Genomic DNA, 12,893 nt, shown 5'->3' with positions numbered 1-12,893 from the left:
AGGCAAGTGTTATGCAAATGAGTAACATGATGATGTAGACAAGAAATGGAAAAAAAAGCCTCAACTTCAAAAGAGATGTTTCAGGCAGGTAGGGAGCAGTGTTTTCTATGGGAGAGGATGCCACCCTATGGTATGGACTTGGAGCTTTGTAGGTTTGCTAACTTTTACAGCCACAAAAAGCAGCTGTAAAACATTGAGGGAAAGGGAGAAACCTAAAAAGCAGAATATGGGTTATTTAACCCTTTGAATCCAGGTTATTTTAGCTTTAATTTAACTACTTTCATTTTGAGGCTATTTGGTCAGCATGAGGGCTAGCCGTCCATGCTGTATCTCAATTTTTTCATGACAGCTTGGGCTATCCAGATCCTCCAACATTTCATGTGATGATACATAGTAAATTTTTCATATTAGTCTTTTGTGCAGCCCACAATGCAAGAATGTGTGGTGATTTATAAACCTGATTAGTCTCTGGTACATAGAGAAACAATTGGATTTATCAGAAAAGTGAGTCCTGTGGCTTATTTTGATACGTGGTAGGCTTACATTACATAAAACAAAAACTTTTTACAGAAATTTAATTTGTCTTTATCATGTTAAATCTTCAGTATGGACAGAAACAGGCAGATAGAAAGCTGTGGTTATGCTCTTTCTCATGATATGAGATTAACATATCAGTGCAAAGATATGATAATGTGTATGCACTGCAATCATTCCAAAGGTATTAATATATCTAGATAGTAACATATCAATGCAATGACAAGTTCATGAGTAATTCAAACAAGAGTAATGGGTGTAGAGATGGGGACAGAGCTGTATGCAGGTTGTAACTATGATTTAATTTGATGTCAAATAAAAATTATTTTCCTCGCCCACACTGACCAGTAACTAGCTTTGGGCTAGTCGTGTGGTTGTACTTGATATGCATTACACCTCACTGCAATGAATACATTGAGATCAGTTCAGCTGAGAAGAAGAAATGTGAATTTGGATTCAAAGTGTGTCAGTTTGGCTCTAAGGGTTAATGATGGCTACATTCCACTTAAAGGAGCTCCAACTGTTGTGCATGCCGGCTTACTGTCATGGCTTACTGGGACATTTAGGCCTTTCCAGCCTGGAGGTCCCTGCACCAGATTAGGATGTATCTGGTATTCATATGCAACTTGCTGACATTTTGAGAAGGTTGCTGAGCGTGGCACACTCAGTGGAGAGGCAGACTCATACTGCCATAATTAAAATGGTTTCAGCAGTTTGTGTTACAGTCAGTTTTGAGAACAGGCTCAAAATCAATGGGTCATTGCTGTTAGACTGCTATTCAGTGTTTAATTTTAGAATATCTATAAGGTTGGAGTAAAAATAAAATTTTATATTGTATTCCAAAAGTGTCCTATGTGCCCCTGATGCATAGAGCTAATGGTTGTTCAGTGTTGCATCACAGTTGTAGAGCTGTTACTGCCTGTGGGTTTAATATAAATATATAGATATACATTTATATATTGGGTTGTCATTTACTCCAGTATAATACACATTTTTGTTGATCAAATTGTCAGAAATAACAGGAAAGTGCACAGATTTTAGTCAAATAAGGCAACACAGACTCATTGCTTTGACTGTATACTGACTAATCTTGCTTATTGCCATTGTAGTCACTCCACTAATGTCAGTTCTGAGTCAGGAAAAACCCTGTCCTGCAATAAGTCATAATGTGTACTGTGAAACAGGTCTGCAGCAGCAGGGACAGTATCCATTGCCAGTGCAGAGGGTATTTCAGAAGAGCTGTTAAGGAGCCCTGAGGCTCAGCTAACAGCCCAAAATAAGTTTTACTTGAGCAAACCAGCTTTTACTCATTCGATATGGCCAAAATAATAGATGTAATCATTATTATGTAATGAAGAGAATTACTGTTACAGAGCCATATGCATTATATGAAGTGGTCTCCAGCAGTCCCCAAACAGACTGGCCCATTCATCAGATGTAACAAGCTGTGAGATACTCTGGCAGGTCTCATTTTAAACACAGCCATTATCAGCTTTTCATTTCAAGCCCTGCTGCTCTCACTGCGGACTAATGGCTGGTTCCTCCTATGCAACAGAATGCAGGAGGACATACAGTATGTGTGTGTGTCTGACTGAGAGTGAGGGGGACCTCGTGCTTCTGTCAGCCACATTCTCCAGATCAAAGGTAACAAGTTCCTCAGTGTATATGCCTGCAAAGCATCTTACACATCAGCTACACTAGCTGTTTCTATATAGCTGTCAAATGTATTTCAAATCAACTTTTGAAATATGGCCAAACAAAGAGAGAGAGAACATGTGGATTAGGTTTGTTTCTGTGAACTGCTTTGGAACGAATAAACTAGGCGGGACAGTGCAGTCAAAAGGTGGCAGGATAGGGTATGTTAAGCATGGCTTTATGAAACAGATTAGAAGAAGAAGAAAGACACAAAATCATTTGTTTACCAGCTGTTAAAAAACCCTCAAAGAAGAAGTAGAAACAACAAAACTTTGTCCATTTACAAGGTAAAATTGAGATCTGTGAGTCTCATTCTAGCATTAGTAGCAAGAGACAGCCAGCTGTGTCCTTCACATATTTAAAAAAAGCTGAATCTGTACCAGTCCAGACTTGGAGAAGACTCCCGACTGCGTCCTTCAGGCTGTTTTGTTGAAACTGAGATCATAGCCAAACCATTGTATCATGTCCCAGACTTTGACAAATACATATTCTCATATAAACATGCCAAAGTCAGCTAGCTACCATTCAAGGCATTGGCTTAATTCATTGGAAAAAATGTCTCAATGTCTTCCTCAAGCAGTCTTCAACATGTGCAAATGATAGAAGACTAACCTTATCTTTTGATGGGCAGCCACCTACAAAAGCAGTTTAAATAGATACATCAAAATAAACAGAGTTCTGGTCTCTCTGATTTCAGCTAAAAATTATACTCATGTACCTTCTCTTATGATTAGACATAAAGGAATACGAGCAGCAGTGCAGACAGCAGTTTGACTCGTTTCATTTGTGCTTTCTAAGCACAACAAGGCCATCAGCTTCTTACATTTATCTCGTTGTGGTTCCTGAAACTGCATTTAAGTACATTCCTCTGCTCAGTTTAGATTACATTCTCACTCTTAATGAAATCCAGCAGAGCTCCACTGTGGTTAATTAATAACCTTTTAATATTCAATAACTGAAAAAGCTCCTGCCACTTTATAAGTAAATTAGACTTTGCAAATGCATTTACCGCTAATCAAATGAAGGTTTCTTGCTCTTTACTTAGACTCTAGAAGTCAACTGCATTTTGCTGCAGCACGTATAGCTCATAGCTCGCATAGACTACCTCATGAAGCTCATTGAGAGAATGCCAAGAGTGTGCAAAGCAGTAATCAAAGCAAAGGGTGGCTATTTTGAAGAATCTAAAATATGAAACATATTTTGATTTATTTCACACTTTTTGGTTTACTTCATAATTCCATAAGTGTTCATTCATAGTTTTGATGCCTTCAGAGAGAATCTACAATGTAAACAGTCATGAAAATAAAGAAAAACCATTAAGTGAGAAGGCGTGTCCAAACTTTCGACTGGTTGTGTATGTATATGAATGTATACTCTATGTCCATTTTGGCTTTCCTATGATATTCGTGCAGTGGGAGCACTAGAATGTGACGAAAACTGAGGCAAGTTCTCCAAGATGCTTGGTGAACTCACGGCGCTCAACATTTGGAATCCTCACTGGAAGCCTTGCTCTGTGAGGATTCCAGTCATCTGCCAGTGTTATACCTATGGCATCTGCAGGTACACAGACGTCCACTAGGGTCTGGGTGAGACATTTTGTAATCTGCCCAAGTCTGTGCGGACCTCTCTGTGGGAGTGTGTGTGCAGCTCGAAATTTGTTGCCATGCCAACAGTCTGCAATCTTATGGCAAATAACTGCACATGCATGGTGTGCGTCTATGGTGACCACAACCGTCTGTGAGGGCACCTGTCACATGTACATGAATGACTGTGTTTAAGCCTAACAAGAAAGGTGTCAGAACTTTTTGATCACAACTCGTATTATCAAAATCACACATTAAAATATCATTATTATATGTAAATACATACAGTAATAACTGGAGACGTGGCCTCATTATTATCAAACCAAAATTCAAACATTTCATTTGCATCCTCTAAACATTCATCTGTAAACATACTTTAAGCAGCTGTTCATCAAAGTTAATGCCCACCAGCACATTCTTATCTGAACTGAATGTTATCTTGTTTGGCAAACACAAAAACTTGTCTCCAAAACGTTCCCTCTGTTTCGTCATACCGGGAGAGAGAAAAAATGGGAAAGGCAGAAAAGTTGCTTCAGTTGCTGTTTCATAATTTATATGCCTCGTTCCTTCTGCTGTGCATAAACAGTGCACCCATCTGTCCTGGTTTATCCACTTGGAAATTCACCACTTTAAATGCAAATTACCTCCCTTTGTAGGACATCAACAAGCCATAATCCCTCACTGGCTCTTACAGTAGGTAAAAGCAGTGGAATATTATTCTTGGAAAGGAGGCTGAGAATTCATGCATACTTAGCAGCATCCTTTTTACCAATGTGAACTTTAACTCTGCAACGGTAAGTCAGCTCTATACATGAGTAGAAACATCTCAGGGAAAAAAAAGTGCACTGGGAAATGTACTGAGTGTGAGAAATTGTAAGGCTGATTTTCCAGATGTGCTTAAGTAAATATACATTTAGCCCTGGCTTGAGTGAAACAAACAGCGTCCCTAAATGACAAGAAAAAGAAATCTGTGGGTCAACAGAAAATGCCATACTCCGTTTAATTTTTAGTTGGAAATATCAGCTGCGTGATTGAATGAAAAAGCTTTTTACAACAATAGTATGATTTACTTTCTGCTCCATATCATGATTAACCCTCTTTGCAACATTTATTTGAAACTATCTTGTACCTAATTCTGAGTGAATGAAGGCCAACACAGACTAGCTTGTTGTCTTATTATCTTTGAGCTTTCTCAGCTTCTGCATGTTACAGTGCAGACAACTATAAAAACAATGACACAGGATTAGGAAAATTGTATCTATCACAGGATAATCTGACATAATCCCAACAAAAAAGTATTCGTGTGTTTCAGACCAAAACTGCTCAGTTTTCAAACTTTTTAACACTACAGGAATTAGCTTCTTCCTAAATCTCCAAGTGTTTTCCCCAAGAAAATAGTTCATGCACTGATGCACAAGAGAGTTTGAAAGTGGCAGAAAGTCTGTATTTCTTTACTTGAAAGCAGAACAGGAAGATTTACCTCATACTCCTGAGAGAAGTGCAGACCGTCGTTGGCCTTGAGTCGCTCGGTGTGGTCAGCCAGATCACAAATAGCAATGGGAGGATGTTCCCTCATCCCTGTGGACACAGGTGGCGTGATAAGTACAGCCCATCTCACTCACACACACACACACACACACACACACACACACACACACACACACATCCACACAAACACACGGACTGGACAACGTAACCAGAGTGCAGATGCATGTTGAAGGCTCAGTGCTAACTGCTCACAGTGACATGGGGTGACAGCGAGAGTGCTGTGTGCCGAGCAGAGGGATGATGTCTGGCTGTGCAGCTCTTCAACAGCGTATAATAACCACAGTGGTGATGAGCATCAACCAGCATGCTGATTGGTTAAAGAAATCCCAGAAAGCAACAGGTGAGTGGGAAAGTGGTACACAGGTGGTTTGGGTGTAAGAAGACAGCATCTTACGCTGATATTTGCATCTATACAGTTTATGTTGTCTTACGACTGCATTACATCTTGCATTCGATTTGAATGATAACCATTTGGTCTAAATGGCTGACATGGACAGGGCATGAGAAAAGGAGATGATGTGTTAAATGGGAGGGCTTCATTTCAAATGGCAGCGATGTAAAACAGAAAAGGGATGAGGCAAGAATGGAAGGACACATTAGTAAAACACAAGAGGAGTGAAAACTAACTTGGGGTGTTCGGGACACTGAGGGCACTGGAACCTGTGGGGGAAAAGACGAGGCAAAACCAAGAGCACAGGGGTCAGTTAGGACAAGAGAACACAAGGAGCACTGAGAGAGGAGCTGAGAGTCTGCTCTGCTCTGTAGTTTAACCCTCTGAACCCCAAGCGGTTTCTAGGCATTTTGTTGCTCATATTTTTACTCACCGTGGGCTTATTTTTTTTTCACTGCAATATAAAATCCGGCATCTCTATGGAAACAGCAAGTCCATGAAATAAGAACAACTCAGAAATGTCTTTTGTGTTGTAGATCAGAGACAGGATGCATTAAATCATAGTTAAAGAAAGATGAATTCTTTGATTCCTACTAGAAATATACTGCAATCAACATGTACAACATTTTTTCAAGTGCCCATGGGTGTTACTCACATAAAAATAATTGATGGCTCCACATCTCATAGATATTTAACTACTTCTTTTTTACAGCCTCTACAAACTAGGAGTTTTTCACATGACTCTGTACATCTACTCCAGAAAAATATTTCACTATGCTGAATGTATCTTTTTTCTGTTTTTACATTTTCTTGTTCTAATAAATGCTGTACACTTTTCAAACTTGCTGGTAAATTTTTGGGATTCAGAGGTCAAAGACTGTTTCAAAATTCAAAGATCCTGGACGTCAATGTAAGGCAGGGTCCTCGAACACACTCTGCATACCTGAACACACCTGATACAGGATCAAAACACAAGGCCAACTCTTTGTCAACCTTCCCGATCTCTACAACGATGGTAATGCTGCCTTTCATACATCACCTTACACTGAAACTTATCAGTGTATCCTGGTCTATTATTTTTTCAAAATTCAAGATTCAGTTCAATTGTTATTACGCAACACAATATTGTATAACAAAAGTACAGCAATGCAGTCCTTTCAAACTAGTCTAAAAAGACAACTTATTTATGGAACAAATAATCAATTAATAAAATTTAAATTCTTTTTGTGGTGAAGTGTGGAGGATGTATTCAGTAATCTCACAGCCTGAAGAAAGAACAAGTCTGGGGGAACAGCAGTGGGCAAGACAGATAAAGGGTGAACAGGTTGAAGCTGGGTGGGTGTTGTCTTTGAGAATCGTTTGACAAATAGCTGCAAATTCTCCTTAATTAACATAAGCAACCAATCAGTAGTTGCTTGGTACAAACCACAACTAAAAAATAAATATTGTGGAGTCTACAATTTCCCTTCATTATAGAATGAAGACGTATAACATGGAAATATTCACTTAGGTGCGTAGCTTTGCTGATATTATCTGTCAGCTTTTTGTGCTTTGTTATGAATAACTCTCAGGCCACCCAATGTGCAAAGGTTGGCAGTCAGAGGAGCTGATGAATTTCTGTTGGTGTAAACAACATCTGCCAAAATCCCTCCTACTGCTACCACAGGTAAATGCCACCCATCTCAAGTGAGAAGAACACGGACAAAAAAAAACGACACGCTTTGAGCTTAAAACCTCCCACTGAAAGACAGGTGGGAGACGGAGATAAGACAAGTCGGTGGAAGGTGTAGAACAGATGAAAAAGTAACAATAAGTGAAGCAGTCAGACAGGAGAGTGAATGGGGACACGAGGAAACAGGCAGAGAAATAAAGTTATTGGCATATATAAAAAAACAAGACAGGTTTCAGGGTTTATTTCAAGAGGGAACTATGATGAGGGCAAAAAAGGAAATCAGATGATGTTATTGGTCCAAGAAATCACCTGCGGGAGTTCAGGGTGAATGGACAGGTCAAGAAGACATCGGACCATAACTGCAGCCTAAAATTTGATCATTTTTCTTAGTTTTGTTCAGCTTAAAATGTTTTAAGATTCTTTTAAATGACTTCTACACCTGCCAAGCACCAGAATGTGTGTATGCTGAATAGATGCTCCTATTATTTAGTGTGTTTAGAGCTGAAACTAAATGAAATGTGACTACGAGAAAGAACGCAATTTTTCTTGGCACTATTATAATTTAAAACCAAATGTGTAGCAGTGGGTGGTCTCAGTAAATTCTCAAATGAAAGCTGGCATTTAAAATTTGAGCAAATCTTAAAGGCCAAATAAAAAGCTCAAGGAGGGGGTCTGAAATTACCTGAGCTCTAATAGTTTGCATGGTGAATTTAGTACAAGGCACATTTGCTTGCATATTAGTGGAAGGAACAAAACAAAACATGATAGACTACACTTTGGAAGCTTCTCCTAGTTCTGTATTATCATATATATATATATATATATATATATATATATATATATATATATATATATATATATATATATATATATATATATATATATATATATATATATATATATATATATATTTTTTTTTTTTTTTTTTTACAAACAACATCCTCATTGTTACTGAGCATAGAAACACAGGGTCCCTTGTTGAATCTTCTGATGTATAAGCTTATGCAGAGTTTTATTCTCAGCAATGGGAACAGATGTGTCTTACTGAAATGGACTTTGGGAGTTGTAGTTAATGTATACATGTTTGAACCTTAGATGTTCTAACAGAACCAGATATTTTGTATTGCACTTATTAAGTAGAGGTGAATAATTTTCAACAAATTATATACAAATTCTATGCAGCAATAGATATTACCATGACATTTCTCCAGCTGATAACTCACATTAAGACAGTTATTTGAGATATTAACTCTTTAAATATGCATTTATTTGCATACACATTTAAGACAAGTTGTACAAAAAAAGTGTATTTTGGACGTTTTTCCACTTGTCCAACAGAAGACATGGTATGGAAGCAAAAAAACCTAAATTCTAAATTGCACGACAAACCTATGTATTTTCCAGCTGTGTGTCACGTTTAAAGATGATTATGAAGATAATTAAACTGTGAGAGTTCAAGCTGTACAAGAGCTCCAAATGTGAGTCACTGTCTTTAGTGAATGGGACTTTTACTTGCACAACCAGGGACACTTGCTGTAACACAACAGGAGCATGTTTCAAATACGTATCTGGGCCCATTGGGTGATCTATGGATTAGGGTGAACCAGTGTTGATATAAAAAACCTGAACTACCTGATACTGGACAGCAAGAAACGAGATTTCTAATGGAAATTAAACCTTCTCTCTGCAGTTGAATTGCAATATTTTAGAATACATTTTAAAATATGGGATAGACGCCTAAGCAGATAGCTTCCAGAATTGTAAGAGACAAAAGCTGCACATTCAGGATACAACAGAGAGATCAACCTCAGTAAGAGTTGACTTGCATTTTTGACTGCATATTTGCATGTAAAGATCTGTATGAATAAATATGAGTCGGAGTGTTGGAGGCAGTGTGTGTGTGGGTGTGTGTGTGTCCATGCCTTGAGTCTGATAGTTGAGTCTCCTCATCTCCACAGGGTCTGAGGAGTGGGCCAGCAGGGAGTCTTTCACCCCCGCCATGTGCTCGTCCTTGGCTGGAGATGTTCGTTTTCTGGCAGAAAAAAAGATAAGGCACCACCAAATTAGAACAGGTAAAAGTTTTCAAATTACATTTTTTTTGGACACAAAATGGAAAATAATGAAAATCACATTATCAGTCCAGACTGGGACAAACAGCAGGTGATAATCTGCAACAAGTGCAGATCTCTCATAGTCACAAAACATGATTACAGTATCTTGTAATGGGGAAAAATTCTCCTCCAATCGACAGCTTTACTTGTGTTAACTGTTGCACCTGCATTTTTATTTTGAGATTTCCCTTGCAGATTTAAGGAGAAAGTACAATATAACAATGGCTGATGGTTAAACAGAGAAACAGAGGAACAGAACCTGGCAGAACAAGCTGTCCTATAAAGAAGAAATAATAAAGTTCCTCACTTAGGAGTTCATCAGGTGACTGAAAGGTTCTGTCATCTGTTCCTGATGTATAGTAGGACAGCATGTAACAACACAACCTCGATCCAGGACGGCTACACACAGTGAAAGCCAAGTCAACCTTTTCATGCTTTCTATGTCTACATGGGTATGTGTGACATGAATTCCATTCTCACAAACCCATATTTGGGTGGATGACGATCCCCTATGAGGATGTTCACGTGCATCCCAACATCTGTGACCGATCGCACTGCCTGCACTACAAATACACCTACTCTGCAAGTGCCAGGAAAAACATTGCACCTAAAACTCATTTCTTGCAAGAGGAGAGAATGTACAAGGAGATTCTTAGTCCTTCACACCATTACAATTTGTCATTGAAACCACTGGAATTAAAGCAGTTGAGGCAAAACTTTGGAAGTGCTTTGAGTTGTCCATGCGCACACAGATGCAGAAACCATAAGTTAGATAGTTTCACTGTGACAGTCACGAACAGCTCTTTTCCATAAAGACAGTTTGAGGGTCAGTTTGGAGGTGGAGTTCAATGCAGGAAAACTGGTTCCACAGGGATACCAAGACTTTGCCAAAAACTGCATATGGCAGGGGCTGAAATCAACGTTATTGTGACTAACAAGACCAATTGCAACTTTGTACGTTTCATTGAAAAGAAAAAAAAAACTGAGCTAAAAGTGCTTTTTGACATGACAGGATCATTACCGGAGCCATCAGGCATTGTAACGTTCAAGTGCTATACATCATGCATGATTAACTGGCATCTCCTTCAAGTGATGCTGAGGGGAGTGAGGGTGTCTTGTTTGGTGAATACATTTCCTTTGGCTTAATATCCTCTCCTTGCATCTCTCTTGCTCGCAGAATGAAAACCACCTGAGGTGAAAAGCGAGTGTCGCTAAACGTCTGAGGACTGAACTTTGGCTGATAACAGTTTGTTCATGCTTGTAATACAAACACAAGTGACCTGGATTATTCTGAGTTTAAAGCAATGTATCTTTAAATTAGTGTAGAATCAAGTTATGGACCAATTTCACTCCGTCCATATAGTAAACACAGACCATGAAAAATATAAAATGGGTAACCGTTTCCTTGCTCTCCAACTCCAGTGCTGTTCAGTGACAGCAAGATGTTTTATTCAGTACTACTGCAGCAGGATAGCTTTCAGCCACAGGAGGTAGCAATCAATACTACAATAGAGATTGTAGTGACTGAAATAAAGAACATCTTTCTTGGTTTCTTGCCTTTATTGTGTTTTCATCATAATGTCCACTACCAGTCAAAAGCTTGGATACACCTTCTCATTTAATGTTTTTGTTTTATTTTCATTACTATTTACATTGTAGATTCTCACTGATAGCATCAAAATTATGAATAAACACATATGGAATTATGTAGTGAACAAAAAAGTGTGAAATAAGTCAAAACATGTTTTATAGTTTAGATTATTTGAAATAGCCACCCTTTGCTTTGATCACTACTTTGCACACTCTTGGCATTCTCTCCATGAGTTTCATGAGGTAGTCATCTGAAATGGTTTTCCAACAGTCTTGAAGGAGTTCCCAGAGATGCTGAGCACTTGTTGGCCCTTTTGCCTTCACTCGGCAGTAAATCTCATCCCAAACCATCTCTATTGGGTTTAGGTCAGGTGACTGTGGAGGCCAGGTCATCTGATGCAGCTCTCCATCACTCTCCTTCTTGGTCAAATAGTCCTTACACAGCCTGGAGGTGTGTTTGGGGTCATTGTCCTGTTGAAAAATAAAATGATGGTCCAACTAAACGCAAACTGGATGGGAATGGCATGTCACTGCAGGATGCTGTGGTAGTCATGCTGGTTCAGGGTGCCTTCAGTTTTGAATAAAACTGACATGGCAGCTGGAACCAAAGATCTCAAATTTTGACTCATCAGACCAAAGCACAGATTTCCACTGGTCTAATGTCCATTACCTGTTTTTCATGGCCCAAATAAATCTCCTCTGCTTGTTGCTTTTCCTTAGTAGTGGTTTCTTAGCAGCTATTTGACCATGAAGGCCTGATTCAAGCAGTCTTCTGCACAACACAACTGATGGTCCCAACCTTATTAAGAAGGCAAGAAATTCCACAAATTAACCTTGACAAGGCACACCTGTGAAGTGAAAACCATTTCAGATGACTACCTCATGAAGCTCATTGAGAGAATGCCAAGAGTGTGCAAAGCAGTAATCAAAGCAAAAGGTGGCTATTTTGAAGAATCTAAAATATGAAACATGTTTTGACTTATTTCACACTTTTTTGTTTACTACATAATTTCATGTGTTCTTTCATAGTTTTGATGTCTTCAGTGAGAATCTACAATGTAAACAGTCATGAAATTAAAGAAAAAACATTAAATGAGAAGGCGTGGCCAAACTTTTGACTGGTTGTGTAGGTCAACATTGTCAGTATTTTCAAATACTGAATTTATGAGTCACACTTGTGTTGAAGTACAGCTGCTTCAAAAATAACTCAGACCTCTTCACCTTATGCACAATTTATAGCATTAACAGAGTTAAAATTGGCATTTGCCCTAGTCTTGTAAGTCTGCTTTCTGCAGCAGACCTTCTACATACACCTCTGATTGACAAAATGTAGTTTGCATGCCATTAGATCAGAGTATCATATTCCTCTACATGCAGTTTGGCAAGTTCCAAACAGATTGCCATGTGTCTTTCATTCAGAATGACTTCATGCAGCTGCTCTGCCATGAAGACCTGACTGATGGAGAGCTGCTGAGATAGTTGTTCTTCCAGCAGGTGCTCCATTTCTGCAGAGGACTCCTGAAGCTCTGTTAGAGTATCTGTTGGGTTCCTGGCCTCCTCCCTGATTGAGGGCCTTATTGCCTCATTGCTCAATCCTGGAAGTTCCAAACTTCTTCCATTTATTGAGGCCACTGTGGTCCTGGAAATACTCAGAGCTTTACAAAGCGTTATCCCAATCCATGCCTCATCACGGTTTTATCACTCTGCGTTCAGGGTTATTTCACTTCAGGGTTTTGTTTTTTGTCCTGGCATGCAGTGCAAATTGTGCA

General features: G+C 38.9%; 1 protein-coding gene across 28 annotated transcripts in view; it reads right to left on the bottom strand.

Moving 5' to 3' along the window:
- Positions 1-12,893, bottom strand: part of ptprfa (protein tyrosine phosphatase receptor type Fa) — a 397,399-nt gene that overhangs the window by 35,159 nt on the left and 349,347 nt on the right. For 20 of the 28 annotated variants that reach the window (XM_055015931.1, XM_055015928.1, XM_055015939.1 and 17 more), the window contains 3 exons: positions 9,346-9,455; positions 5,988-6,020; positions 5,293-5,390 (listed from right to left, as the gene is read on the bottom strand). In XM_055015931.1, the coding sequence (XP_054871906.1) occupies positions 5,293-5,390; positions 5,988-6,020; positions 9,346-9,455 (241 nt within the window). The remainder of the gene's footprint in view (positions 1-5,292; positions 5,391-5,987; positions 6,021-9,345; positions 9,456-12,893) is intronic. The other 8 variants (XM_055015962.1, XM_055015965.1, XM_055016010.1 and 5 more) reach the window with 1 other exon arrangement.

The sequence above is a fragment of the Amphiprion ocellaris genome, chromosome 2 (genome assembly GCF_022539595.1).
Source record: "Amphiprion ocellaris isolate individual 3 ecotype Okinawa chromosome 2, ASM2253959v1, whole genome shotgun sequence".
In the NCBI taxonomy this organism is placed as follows: Eukaryota; Metazoa; Chordata; class Actinopteri; family Pomacentridae; genus Amphiprion; species Amphiprion ocellaris.
Note: the sequence above shows the minus strand (reverse complement) of the source record. Positions and strands in the feature narration are given on the sequence as shown.